The sequence below is a fragment of the Oratosquilla oratoria genome, chromosome 6 (assembly GCF_046742065.1).
Source record: "Oratosquilla oratoria isolate Oo_2021 chromosome 6, ASM4674206v1, whole genome shotgun sequence".
NCBI classification, from domain to species: Eukaryota; Metazoa; Arthropoda; class Malacostraca; order Stomatopoda; family Squillidae; genus Oratosquilla; species Oratosquilla oratoria.
This window is the reverse complement of record NC_134782.1, coordinates 28,337,740-28,352,739: the sequence shown is the minus strand read 5'-3', so window position 1 is coordinate 28,352,739 and position 15,000 is coordinate 28,337,740. Positions and strand designations below refer to the sequence as shown.

The window sequence follows — 15,000 nt, the reverse complement described above, 5'->3', positions numbered from 1 at the left end:
TCTCTATTTCAAAACCAAATTTTTATGCCCTGATTGAGAGCTACCTAGATAAAACTATTGTTTTCCTTCCCAATTTCCTTTCTAACCTAAGATTCTTTTACGAACTCCCGTGTCTAAATGTTTTTCAATTTATCTTTTCCTACTTATTTGCAACACTTACTGACTACTTCATTTGCTTTGGCCTGTGACTTGAGCTTTGTGTTCATTAAACGTGAGTCGTTCCTCCTGTACTGTCCTAATCTAACAACATCGTTAATCTGATCAGTTCCATTCGAATTGTTTTCCATAATCATTATGGCAATGGCTCTGTAATTTTCCCTTTAATAGTCGTGCGAATCTTCGACGAAGTATTATTGTCTTACCATCACCCAACAATTATGACACATCTAGTCTTATCGACTACCTCTCTCTATGTATATATCTATCTACCTATCTATCTATCAATCTATCTATCTATCTATACATATATGTATCTATCTATCTATTTGGTTATGTGTCTATATATCAATTCATCAATCTATCTATCTATCTACATATACTGTATATCTACCTACCTATCTATCAGTGTCACCCTTCTGCTCTTCCCTCTTTTCTATTCTCTCTTGAGATTGTTCTAAGGCCCCATGCCATGGTCTTCTTGGGGGTAAATAAAAAGGGTGTAGTCGTTCTGATGCTTGTTGGTCTAAATCCGTACACCCGAGAAATCCCGAGAGGAATTCTCAACGTCACGCCAAGCCACCTTCGTTCTGACATCACTCTTTTTTTCATACAATAGTCTTTTACTTCTCAAACAAGTAACACACCTTAATGGCGTGACTTTCCTTTCTGCACCAATGATTTTTCTCCTCCTCCACCTTTTTCTCCAATTGGAGAGGCTGTTACACTCTTCTAAACTATGTCACAATGTAAGCATTATGTCGTAACAAAAATGGCTTGCCGCTCACAGTTCCAACTGACAAAACAATTACACCAGGCGACACTCTTTTTTAAATATGTACAAGGCGCGATTCTGAATCAGCTATCCTTGGCGTTAGTCAGCTGTCGACCGTTGTATCATAACAACCTAATAAAAAGACTATAAAATATCCTTCCAGTCCTTCTACCTCCTCGATCTACCTTAAATGTCTACCTTTATCTACCGGCCTCTTACAATCAGTCTACCTACCTATCTACCAATCTGTTGCTAAATAAAGTCGAATTCCATCCACTGTTTCCCTGTAGCCATTATTTGTGCTCTTTCTGCAGGTTAAATTTCCTATTGTTGGTTCCTGGTAATTTTTTTTATCTACTTAATTCCACCCTTCGTCACCCCGATCCTGGAAACTGAAAGACTGTTCCCATTTCTAATACCAAGAACACCATCACGTCTGCAGAGGCAGGTAACCCTCGGGTCCGGCGATGACAACTGAAGCGAATCAAATGACGTCAGTTCAACTAAAGACTGTAGGAATGGCGGTGGTCAGACTGAAGCTCGTGGGCTGAGTCACTGTAACGAAAGGGTAGAGAGTGAACGCTAGGAGTCTCTGTACTTCTTCGATCTTTCCTGTAATATCCATTTTCATACAAATACAGGAACATATTTGTACACACAAGCACACACACATGCGCCCGCAAACACACATACACACTTGGTAAATACAACTAGGTAAATACACCTAGGTAAATAAACACACACACACACACACATAAGCACACTCACACACATACACACAAACATAAACACGTAAGCACTCAAGCACGCGAACATACAAACACACACACACACACACATTACGTAAACATACTGTACATCCATTCACACACGCAAACGAACCCACACATGCACATGTATATTTTCTATATAAAATTCTCACTGAATATAATGATTGTGTGTGTGTGTGTGTGTGTGTGTGTGTGTGTGTGTGTGTGTGTGTGTGTGTGTGTGTGTGTGTGTGTGTGTGTGTGTGTGTGTGTGTGTGTGTGTGTGTGTGCGTGTGTGTGTGGGTGGGTGGGTGTGGGTGTGGGTGTGTTTGTGTATGTATAATCATGTGAACAAATTACGACCTTTCTTTTTCTGCTCCTACTTCAATCATACAAATCAATCAAATCCGCACTTACAGGAGCATTACGTTCTCCTCTTGAAAGCATGGTTTTGGACCCGCATACCTTAAACATCTAAGTATAAGACTTATAATTAATTGTAGAGCTTTGATCATGTAGACCTTCAATACTGATTCTTCAGTAGCCCCTTTTCCCTTCTAACTGTTCCCTCCTTTCCCTCAATTGGCCGACTCCAATTGACTACACAGACTTGAGAGTAAAAGTGAGGAGTGGGCGTATGCACGTGCTTAATCGGAAAATAGGGAGGCCTATCTCGTCACATGATATCGTGGGAGCAAAGCATAGGTCCTCACAAGACCAATTTTGCAGACTAGGTCGAGAAGCAGCTCTACGATATTGCCACTTTGAAGTCTCTTTGTGGAATTCTCCCTGACTATTGTATACCTGTTTTGTATACGTAGGGAGTCTTAATGTGGCGAGATAGACTCCAAAGCGGGAGTTTTTGTTGTTTATTTTAAAGAACAAGATACTCAATGGTTACACTACAAATCGGATGCCCATTGGGGCTAAATATATAATAAGTGCCAGGCCTTGACCTAGGGCACGATAGCTCTGACCTCCGGCCGGTAGGTTCGTGACCTACCCAGCCTCTGGCAGTAGGTTCTTCACCTACTCCAGCTCTGCCAACATTACATGGGTGTCATAGAATATATAGGGTTAGAAGGGTTGCTGTAAGCAAGGGCGTTAGTCTCGTTAATCTATGGATTGGGGACGGTTTAGATATATAAGGGTTGGTTGTATAATTGGTGGATATTGTTAGGTATATTATATCTATGTTAGTTTATGCGTAATACACTAGGGCAGTTATAATAAAAGGATTTATGATACGTGTCTGGTGACACTAGGTATCTATACTTGTTTGTCTTCAAATTGTGCTGTGTTAGGGGTGCATGTCGTGGGAAATGCAAAGTAAGCAAGAGGAAGTCTCGCTCTGTTGCAAGCATGTGGATCACGTGCGTGGTGGGTGATGGATACATTGCCTCCCTGACCTTTTTGAGGTACGTCCTCGTACCTTGGGTTAAGGTCGTGACAGTGGGGATGGCATACATAGTTTAATATAGATATGATAATTTGTAAGTTTGCTAGTGGGTGATATTGATCAACAAAATATGTTTGAATGAGTAAAAAAAAGGTGGGATTTTTTACGTATATTATCATATCTTAAAATGTTTTCAGTAAGCTATGTACAAAACATTTTACACTTGTATAATCTCTTTTCAATGAGGACAAATTTCACTGTTCACCATACACTTGTTTCTCTGTTCAATGAGAATTTATTTTATAATCTCTTTTCTATGAGATAGTACTATTTCACTACAGTCATAGCTTACTGAAGACATGACATCCTAAGTGGTTAGTGTGTTTTGTAATTAATATGTTAGTTTGTGTAGAGCTAAAAATACATATTATTATATAACATTTTATAGACATATAAACTTATACAAGTTTGTTATTTATGAGAATGGTTATTGGCTAAAATTTTTCATTTATATTTATTTAAGGCAGTTGATTTATTTTATTTTATTTATCTATTAATATATTTTTGTTTATTCATCATGTTTGAGTGGGTGGGGTTTTGAGTGTATTATTCCGGGGCTTCACGGTCGGAAGGAAGTAGAGAAGTACTTTTATAGTTATTTGAAAAAAAAAAATTTTTATAAGGAAATGATCGTGAGGACCTATCCTATCGAATCGCATGACGTCCTGCGTCCGAAGGGGAATAATTTACGTGTTGGTTATGTTCATCTTGGGAATTGTCGTTGTATATTGATTTATCTTAATTTACTATGTTTCGGGTGACTGCCTGGGAGATTTCTTCGCAGTGACATTTTGATATTCTAATTCTACGTTAAAATTGAAAAATTATTTGTAAGTTAAAATTACATAGTGGATGTTTTGATTATTAGGTTTTGTTTATCGTGGACTTTGAATTTCTATAATTGTAACTAATAGATAGTTCTACGTGAGCTAATTTACATTTAAAAAATTGTAATTAAAATTATTATTACAACACTATGGGTGTATGATGTACAAGAATAAAATAATAAATTTGGGGTACTTAACGCAGGTCTGCGCTGAATTCTGGAAGCACTGGTTGGTTCCGTGGGCGGATGTGAGACTGTCGTGGGCTGAGGTGAGGATTCCTAGCTGGTGTTGGAACATTGCTTGGGCAAGCAATTTTCGCGAGTAGCTCGAGCCAAGGGTGGCGGTGGGTGGTGGGTGATGTTGGGTGGTTGGGGTTGGTTACGAGTAGCGAGAATGCTGACCCGATGCGAAGAGCAGGTATGTTAGGCGGGTCCGGGCCCAAGTGCTGTGAAGCTCCTGGTCTGGGTGGAAGGGGTGGAGGTGGGGGTAGGCGGGTCGGGGCCATAACCTATGCGAGGCTCCTGGTCTGGGTGGTCATGGAGGGGGGTGTGGAGGCGGTTTCTCGTCCGGCTCCTGAATTATATATAAAAAAGGGGGGAATTAGTGGGAGTCTATGGTTTATACTCACGGAGATTGGTGACGGTAGTTTGGGTGGCGAACGAGTGTCTCGTCGGCCTGGGTTTTCGTCTTGGTTTGGAGTCGTGAAGAGGTGCGGTGTAGAGTTGACCGGTTCTTCTATGTCGCTGTAGATATCTGTCTACAGAGACTATGGTAGCGTACTGCCACCAGGTGGTTCAAAATCACCACCGTTGCTCCTTCTGAATGTTCTGAATGGTAGGCGTGTATCTTCGGAGGTTGGAATAGAGTACCGCTCGCCAGTTGGATTGGTTGTGTAACCTTGTGTAGTATGGCTGATGACGGCGCTTCTATTCAGGACGTGGGCGAACCGCTGCTGCCGCCAGTTGTATACCTGTTTGTATACGTAGGGAGTCTTAATGTGGCGAGATAGACTCCAAAGCGGGAGTTTTTGTTGTTTATTTTAAAGAACAAGATATTCAATGGTTACACTACAAATCGGATGCCCATTGGGGCTAAATATATAATAAGTGCCAGGCCTTGACCTAGGGCACGATAGCTCTGACCTCCGGCCGGTAGGTTCGTGACCTACCCAGCCTCTGGCAGTAGGTTCTTCACCTACTCCAGCTCTGCCAACATTACATGGGTGTCATAGAATATATAGGGTTAGAAGGGTTGCTGTAAGCAAGGGCGTTAGTCTCGTTAATCTATGGATTGGGGACGGTTTAGATATATAAGGGTTGGTTGTATAATTGGTGGATATTGTTAGGTATATTATATCTATGTTAGTTTATGCGTAATACACTAGGGCAGTTATAATAAAAGGATTTATGATACGTGTCTGGTGACACTAGGTATCTATACTTGTTTGTCTTCAAATTGTGCTGTGTTAGGGGTGCATGTCGTGGGAAATGCAAAGTAAGCAAGAGGAAGTCTCGCTCTGTTGCAAGCATGTGGATCACGTGCGTGGTGGGTGATGGATACACTATCACAATATCTAGAGTACTTAGCATGATTTTGTAATAATACCGTACATGAAATGTAAAATTCGACAGATACACTAACGTAAATGCAGCATTGTGGTGTAGTATAACTCAGGGATAGACCAACGTATGCGTAACTTGAGTGTACATGAAATCGTTTCAGATTTGGAAAATTTTGCCAGTAGATGAAAAGATACTAATTATCGTTCATGAAAACACTGTTGATGATCATGATCATGTCGTGTCACTTACAAAGGATTACAATGGTGGAGCATGCTGACAGGAGACCTTTTGGTCCATAAATAGGTCAGGTGCCAAAAAAATATATGATGATAAAAAAATAATAATAATAACTATAATACATACATACACATACCAAGGCCGCCCCCCCCCCCACTAGGGAGGCAGCCAAAAAGGAAAAGGCACAAAATCACTCCCACCCATTCCATCCCCGAAAACACCCCACACCCCTCCACCCTCCCTCCCATCCAAACGAGTTGGAATCCGGACGCCTGGGAGACTACAATGACGTGAAGACCGTGCTTTGGCTCATCTGGGCATAAAGTCCATCCGGGTCGGTCCATATGCTGCAGACGGGAAGTTGCACAGAGGGAGCGGCGCGTGATTGGACTTTATTCCCCGATGAGCGATGGGCACGGAGGTTCCAATCACCGCTGCTCTAATCTGTGTGATTTCTCTTTTGCAGAATGGTGCGCGCTGCCTCGTTGGTTCTCCTGCTCCTACCGGCCCTCGTTCTGGGAGAGGGAGATGCCCAGAACTATAATTACGAACCCCCTGTCCAGAACGGCTACCTTCCTCCCGTCAATGAGCCACCTTGCCCCCCAGTCACCTCACAAGTGTACACAACCGTTTACCAGAACGTGCCAAGCACGTACGTTGTCCACAATGTTAACACCAAATATGTGACAACCACGCACATCAGGACACAGGTTGTACCCACCACGGTCTACTCGACCCGTATCCACACCCAGGTCAACTACCAAACCAGCGTCGTTCAGGTCACCAACACCAAGTACGCTGAACATGTCGTTACCAACAACGTTCCCAGTCCACCCGTTTACAAGACAACCTACGTCACCACCACACGCGTCGTTCCTCAAGTTCAATACGTCACGAGGACCAACGTTCAGACACAGGTGGTGCCCGTCGAGGTTACAAACACCCAATACAAGACCGAGTACAGCCCTGTGGTCAAGTACCAAACAAAGTACGTCCAGCAGACACAGGTCATCACTCTGCCCGCCCAGACAGTCCGTCAGACCCAAGTTCAGACAGTTGTCCAAACATCCATCCAGAGGCAGCCGTCTCCTCCTCAGACTCGTGTTCAATACACCACTGTGTATAAACAGTCAGTGCAAACTCAGAGGGTCCCGTCTCCCCCAGTCTATTCCACCAAGGTCGAACAGAGCCAACAGGTCATACCCACCGTCGTCGTCAACACCCGATACCAGAACAGCTACGTCACGAAACAGAATGTCGTCACCCGGACGAACCATGTCACCCAGACCCGTTACACTACCCAATACGTTCCCCAGGAGGTTGTCACCACTCAATACACCACCAATGTTGCTTACACTACCCATTACACGACTCGTCTTCAGCCCTACACCCAGATCCAAACCGTTTTGCAGACCAACTACAACACCCCACCTCCTGTTTACAGTACACATCAAGCTTACTACACCTCTGTTGTTCAGGTACCAGGTCCCAACCGAGTTGTGACAAAGTACGTCAACCAGACACAGCAGAGGCAGAAGGTGGTCTACCAGACAAAGGATCAATACGTACCGGTCACACGTACGAAGACAGTGACAGAGCCTTGCTCAAAGTCTGGATATAACTACGATGCACCTTCCACTCCTTTCCATTTCTAAATATTATTACCAATGTATGTGTCGTTTTCTCCAACAGGATGAAGACTTCCTTCTTTCATATCTATATTCGATACGTTCATCTGAGTATTGATGATCTGATATCAAAGCAAAGCAAATTAAAATCTCTAGGGTGATCGAATAACTTTAATATTATATCATAATTTAATGTGTTTAATAAACACAAATTTATTAGTGCAAACTATTGATTAACCTTAAAGCTCTGTTTGTCCAACTTGACATCCTAGTTGAGGTAAGGGTATTTTTCTCACTACACGTGGCAAATAGAATATATGTATATATTCTTTTTATCGTAGTTACATTACAACTATGTTTCATTTACATTATTTGCCCAAATATTTGCAGATGAGGTGTCTTCTGCTGCTTGGATTCCTGTTGGGATCGGCTCTTGGTGGAAACGTCAAAAGGCCGATTCGTGACTCACCTTTTGGGCTTGTACAATCTTCCCTGGACTCCTACCTGCCTCCTTCGAACGAACCCTGCTACCCTTCTGTCGTGTATCACACCAGAACCGCTTATAGTCAGGTAGTTGTACCTACTACTGTCTACAATAACCAGGTGCAGTACGTGACTACGACACAGTACCAGAATCAAGTCTACCCCTCGACATACTACTCCCAGTTAGTAAGCACCCAGTACGTTCCTAAGGTACAGTACGTCAGCCAGACTCAGTACATAACTCGCTACAACACCAGAACTCAGTACGTCACACTCCCGCCTGCAGTTAATTACGTCACTGTGACCAAAACCCAGGATCAAGTTCAGGTTCAGTACAAGACACAATACACAACTCAATACCAGAAGGTCCCAACAACAATCTACAGGAATGTCGTTAGTACTAAAGTGGTTCCCCAACAAGTAGTCAGCACCGTCTACAAGACCAATGTCGTCACCAGCACCGTTCAGCTTCGTCCCATCACCCAGGTGGTCACCAGCAAGGCATACTCCACCTACTACAGCACCCAGGTCATCCCACCTCAAACCGTCTATGTTACTCAGACTGCCTACAAGACCAACTACGTTACCACCACCGTAAACCTACCTCCAGTGGTTCAGTACGTCACATCCACAGTGGTCCAGAGGGTGTACTCAACGGTCTACTCGGAGGTCGTCAAAACCAACGTCCAGACACAATATGTCACTCGCACCAAGGACCAGCAAGTGGTGTCCACCTATTACCACACCCAGCGCGTACCTCAGTACGTCACACGGACGCAAGTGATCCCCCAGCAGGTGGTGCGTACCCAGTACAAAACCAACGTCGTTCCCACCACCATATACAGGGAACAGGTAGTCCCCACCTACGTCAATCTCCCGCCCCAGATCCAGCATGTTACGACAACCAGAACAGCCTACCAGACACAGACTCTTCCTGGACAAGTCAGTACCAGGTACAGCACCAATGTTGTGTATAATACAAACTACGTCACCTCAACGGTATACAACAAAAGGTACAACACCGTCTATGCAACACAGACTCTCAAAGAAAGTTGCAAGACCGGCTATAACTACGACGAACCTGCTGTTCCTTTCCCCCTCGGTTAAACAATCCTTATTTAACATGTTAATTTATCCTCTGCATTAGAATACAGGGAACGGAGTTCGCTGTGGTGTTGATACGAAACACTTTTGCTATGCCTTGTGACATTCACTAGTGTAATAGCAATGGTACCATTGGTGTTCCTTGGAGGCTGCGAAAATCTACAGCACCTCTTTACAAGGATAAATGTCACATTGTATTGTAACCTTCAGAAGAGACCTTATGTTAAGTAATAAAATTATTTACTACAAAAGAAATTATATTGTTTTTTCACTTATTACCTTGCCGTAGGTTAAGGGTAAATTTAATAGAAGTAGAAGCATCAGAGCACTTTTATCTTTCATAAAACTCATCGAACAACAGTCTTGTAGAGCAACCAATACAAAATCCTTCTTAAGCAACTAAGATATAAAGGTTGAAATTCATTGTTGCATTAATACAGATAAGTAAGTACTTATTACGCATATATATGCATACCTAAAACATGTATGTATATGTACTTATATGTGGTGGGGGAAAGAATACCACCACCAAGTCTTCCCCACTTGAATCGTAAGAGGCGAACAAAAACGAGACGGGGTTTAGAACTAGGCATCCTTTTCCCTATAGCCCCACAGGGTACATTCTTAAAAAAAGTAAAGGCATAAGAGTGTCTAGGAGTTTTCCAACCAGTACCCTAAGGTTTGGGTCTTTTAATGTGCGTGGATGTGGTACAGATGAGAGTAAAAGGGAAGAGATACGTAGCATGTTTGTGAGAAGAAAGATGGATGTGTTGGCTTTGAGTGAAACTAACTTGAGAGGTAGGGGTGAGTGTGAGTCTGGGAGTTTAATTGGGAGATTCTCAGGAGTGAAGAGAGGACGAGGGAGAGAAGGGATGGCTATACTAATAAGTGAAGAGATAGGTAAACGTGTAGTGGAGTGGAAGGAGATTTCTTCATGGTTAATGTAGATGAAGGTGAAACTGGGAAAGGAAATGTGGGTGTGAGTTTGGGAGTTTAATTGGGAGGTTCTCAGGAGTGAAGATAGGACGAGGGAGAGAAGGGATGGCTATACTAATAAGTGAAGAGATAGGTAAACGTGTAGTGGAGTGGAAGGAGATTTCTTCATGGTTAATGTGGATGAAGGTGAAACTGGGAAAGGAGATGTGGGTTTTTGTAAGTGCATATGGGCCTGGTAGTGAGAAGAGTGTAGAAGAAAGGGAGACTTTTTGGATAGATTTAAATGAGTGCATAGAGGGATTAGGGAGAAACGTCAATGTACTGGTATTGGGAGACCTCAATGCTGGGATAGGAAATGAACCAGTAGACGGAGTGGTTGGGAAGTGTGGAGTTCCGGGTAAAAATCGTACTGGAGAGTTGACAGTGGAGATGTGTCTCGAGAGTTGATGATAGCAAATATAGTGTTTAGGAAGAAAGTTAAGCATAAGTACACGTGGGAGAGGGTGGTAGATGAAAGGGTGGTAGATAGAGCGTTAATGGACTACGTAGTGGTAAATGGGAGTATAGTAGGAAGAGTTAAGGTTGTACATGCTCTAAGAGGAGAGAATGGGGGATATCAGATGATTTTCTGGTGAAAGGTAAGTTGAGAGTGGAGGATAGATGGAGAAAGAGGTAAAGGACAAAAAGTAGGAAGGTGCTTAGAGTGACCTGCTTAAATGAGAAAGAAAAAGAGGAGTAAAAGAAGAAGCTGAGAGAGAAGTGGGAGTGAGTGAACAATAGAGTAGAACTAGGAGTGGAGGAGGAATGGGGATGGTTCAAGGAGGGAGTCACAAGGTGTGCAAAGGTGGTATGTGAAAAAAGGAGGACGGGAGGAAATAGAAGGAAGGGTAGTGAGTGGTGGGATGAGGAAGCAAAGAAGATTGTAGAAGAGAAGATGTGAGCTTTCACAGATTGGTTACAAAATAGGACGAGAGAATCATATGAAAGGTACAAAGAGAAGAGAAGTAAAGCATCAGATAAAGGAAGCAAAGAGGTGAGCAGATGTGAAATGGGGTAAGAGTATGACACAAAATTTTGAAAGTAATAAAACGATGCTGCCTATAATGACATGAATAAGTGTCTTCATGCATTCCAAAAACAGAGCTCGTTTATGGGCCAACATATGGGCACTGATGTGACCTTAGACACCAATTCACCTTCAACAGGAACACAGCTACTGCTAGTAGTGTTAATGAAACTTTCAAACCTTGAGTGCAATTCGATCTTGGGCTTGATTTGTCGTAAAGACTCAACGTTTACTACTATACCAGCAAACCGTGTGTGTGTGTATGTTTGTGTGTGTGTGTGTGTGTGTGTGTGTGTGTGTGTGTGTGTGTGTGTGTGTGTGTGTGTGTGTGTGTGTGTGTGTGTGTGTGTGTGTGTGTGTGTGTGTGTGTGTGTGTGTGTGTGTATGTCTGTGTGTGTGTGTGTATGTGTGTGTATTTGTGGGTGTTTATATGTTTGTGTGTGCATTTGTGTGCGTGCGCGCGCGCGCGCGCGCGTGTTTATGTATGTGTGTGTGTGTGTGTGTGTGTGTGTGTGTGTGTCTGTGTGTGTGTGTGTGTGTGTGTGTGTGTGTGTGTGTGTGTGTGTGTGTGTTTGTGTGTGTGTTTGTGTGTGTGTGTGTGTGTGTGTGTGTGTGTGTGTGTGTGTGTGTGTGTGTGTGTATTTACCTAGTTGTATTTACCTAGTTGTATTTTACGGGAAGGGGAGCTATGCTCGTGGGGTCCCGTCTTCATATCTCATTTTATCTAAACTATTTTTAAATTCATGTATTGTTTTTGCACACACCACTTTCTCATCTAACTTGTTCCAACTGTCTATTGCTCTTTGAGGAAAGCTGTTCTTTTTAAAATCTCTTCTATAGCTGTCTTTTTTTATTTTCTTTCCGTGTCCTCTTGTATTTCTGTCATCCCATTTTATCAGATTCTCTCTATCAGTAATTTCTATGCCTTTCATGATTCTGTAAATAGCTATCAAATCTCCTCTCTCTCTTCTTTGCTCTAGTGTCTGTAGTTTAAGTTTTTGTAGTCTCTCTTCATATGATAGTTTTGAGAGTGTTGGTGCCAGTTTTGTAATTGCTCTTTGTATTCTTTCAAGTTTTTTTATACATTTTTTTGTACTTGGTGACCATATCGTTGCTGCATATTCCAATCTTGGTCTTATCAGGGTGATTAGGATTTTCCTCACCATTTCTTCATCCAGGTATGTAAATGCCACTTTGATTGTTCTTATTAAATTATAAGTTTCTCCAAAAATCTTATTTATATGTTTCTCAGGTGACATATTATTCATAACAATGACTCCCAGGTCCTTCTCATTTTCTACTTTTTTTATTCCTTCTTCTCCCAAATTATATGATCCTGTTATTCTGTTTTTGCTTTTTCCAAATTCCATTATACTACACTTTTTTGTATTGAACTCCATCTCCCACTTCCTACTCCATTCTTGTACTTTATTTAGATCTCTCTGTAGTGATTCACAATCTTCTTCAGTTTTCACTCTTTTCAGTAATTTTGCATCATCTGCAAAGAAGCTCATATAGCTTTCAATTCCTTCATCCATATCATTAATATATATAGCAAACATTATTGGGGCCAGAACTGTTCCCTGCGGGACACCGCTTATTACTTCATTCCATTTTGAGTGCTGATCTCTTATCACTACTCTCATTTTTCTTTCTTGCAAAAAGTCTTCCATCCAATTTAGCAATTTACCTTGTATTCCTCCTTCATATTCTAATTTCTTAAGCAACTTCTTATGTGGTACTTTGTCAAAAGCTTTTTTTAGGTCTAGAAATGCACAATCAGCCCATCCATCTCTTTCTTGTATTATATCTATTAGCCTTGAATAGAAACATATTAAATTGGTGACGCATGATCGTCCTTGTCTGAATCCAAATTGCCTTGGATTTAGTACGTTGTTTTTTTCCAAGTATTTTACCCATCTACTTTTGATAATTCTTTCACATATTTTTGCTATTGTACTTGTTAGAGAGACTGGTCTATAGTTGGTAGGTTCTTCTTTATTTCCTCCTTTATATATAGGTACTATATTTGCTTTTTTCCAATCTTCTGGAACTTTTCCTTCTTTTAAGGAACTGCTTATTATGCTATGTATTTTGTCTGCCAGTTCATTCCTGCATTCTTTCAGAATCCAGTTTGCTATTTCATCTGGCCCATGCGATTTTCTGACATCAAAATTACCCAAGTGTGTCAATATTTCATTCTTTGTTACTTCTATTTCTTCCATAGGGGGGACTTTTTCCTTCCACTCAATCTCTTCAGGTTGTATATTTTCCCTTGTAAACACTGATTTAAAATGTTTGTTCATAATTTCTGCCATTTCCATTTCCTCAGTGTATTCAACTCCTCCTTGTCTTAATTTCTCCAAGTCTTGTTTGTTTTTCAGTTTATTGTTTACAAATCTGTAGAATAGTTTTGGTTGATCTTTACACTTTTCTATAACATCTTTTTCATATTTTCTTTTTTCTTCTCTGCACTTTTGTACATATTCATTTCTATAACCAGTATATATTTTCCATTTTTCAGGTCTTCTGTCTTTTTTTCATTTTTCCAAGCTTTGTCTCTTTTGTCCTTTAACTCCCTACAACTTTTGTTTGTACCAGCATTTTACATATTCTTTTTCTTGTTTTTGTCTTGGGACATACTTTTCCACTCCTTTTTTGTAAATTTTTGTCAAAATATTCCATTTCTCTTCCACTGTTGTTTCTTCTTTGTATATTTCTTCCCAGTTTTCTTGTTGGAAGAATTCTCTTATTTTATCAAAGTTTGTTTTGTCATACATCATTCTTCCTTTTCTATATTGTTCATTTCTTTTCATATATTTTTCTTCATTAAGTTCCAGTTCAATCAATATGTGGTCACTTTTACCTATTGGTGTTTTATATTCAATCTTGTCCACTATTCTAGGTTCAGATGTAATTATTAAGTCTAGCCTCGATGGTTCTTCTTCATTTCTATACCTAGTGTTCTCTTGTATCCATTGTGTCATTGAATGGTCAGTAATCATCTCAAGTAGAGCATTTCCCCATGAGTCATCACCACTCTTTACTGTCATTTCTTCCCAGCAGATTTCTTTGCAATTAAAGTCGCCCATCATAACTATTCTTCATCCGTCTTCCATTATTTTAGTTAATGCTATCTTTGTGTCCTCTAACATACTTTTATGTTCACTCTCCTCCCATGAGGCTGTTTTCGGAGGCACATAATTGATCACAAATTTTCTGCTCTTCTTATCTCGGTCTTCCACTTCTATCATAATCATCTCTACTGTATTCTTTCCATATATGACACCTTTCACGTTTATATCCTTCTTAGTCAGGAACATAACTCCACCCCCTTGTTTTTTCTCTCTGTTTCTAATCCAATAATTGTATGTATCATGTCCTACACTGTTGGGTGGTAGTGGGCCTTTTAATTTTGTTTCTACAATTCCCATTATGTCCGGTTCTTTTTCTTTCAAATAATCATTCAGTTCATTCAATCCTGTTATCAATCCATCTATATTTGTGTAAGACACTCTTAGTTTTCTGCCACTTCCATTGTATTCTCTGTTTCCCTTATGTTTTTCTTTAGTATGTCGAACTGCTTTATTTTCATGTTCACTACTCTCCAATAGAATCTCTCTTTCTCTGACTCCGTTCTTTCCTCGTTTTTTGCCTTAGCTTCAATTCTTTTCTGCTTTTCTGCCTCTCTTTCCTCCTTATTCATTTCTCTTTTTATCCATACCTTTTTATATTGATCATTTGTTGCTAGTTTCCCTGTCTTGGATAGAATTTTCTCTGCTGTTGTTTGTGACCTGAATTTAATCTTAATTGGTCTGGTCTTATCTGTACTATATTTTCCGAGTCTGAATTTTTCCTCAATTTCCTTTATAATTTCTGGTTCATCTTCCTGGACTAATTTTAATAAACTGCTTACTCTTTCATTTTCCTCCTTGATTCTTGCGGTTCTATCTGGGTTATGTTTCTCTTCCATTCCTAATATAATTATACATTTCTTTTTGTCAGCTAATTCTCTTAC

General features: G+C 40.8%; 2 protein-coding genes across 2 annotated transcripts in view; both read left to right on the top strand.

The window, feature by feature from the left end:
• The window catches only part of LOC143026149 (uncharacterized), an 8,914-nt gene extending 1,378 nt beyond the window's left edge, over window positions 1–7,536 (top strand). The window contains exon 2 of the mRNA XM_076186156.1: window positions 6,232–7,536. Coding sequence (XP_076042271.1) covers window positions 6,233–7,420 — 1,188 coding nt within the window. The 5' untranslated portion in view covers window position 6,232 and the 3' untranslated portion in view covers window positions 7,421–7,536. The remainder of the gene's footprint in view (window positions 1–6,231) is intronic.
• Window positions 7,537–7,783: 247 nt separating this feature from the next.
• Window positions 7,784–9,106, top strand: LOC143025953 (uncharacterized). Its single transcript, XM_076185933.1, has one exon. It carries the CDS (start codon window positions 7,784–7,786, stop codon window positions 8,981–8,983), a length of 1,200 nt encoding a protein of 399 aa, XP_076042048.1. The 3' UTR covers window positions 8,984–9,106.
• Window positions 9,107–15,000: the final 5,894 nt, after the last annotated feature.

Excerpts from the sequence above, each read along its gene's own strand:
- LOC143025953 (XM_076185933.1), top strand. The coding sequence starts at position 7,784 with ATGAGGTGTCTTCTGCTGCTTGGATTCCTGTTGGGATCGGCTCTTGGT.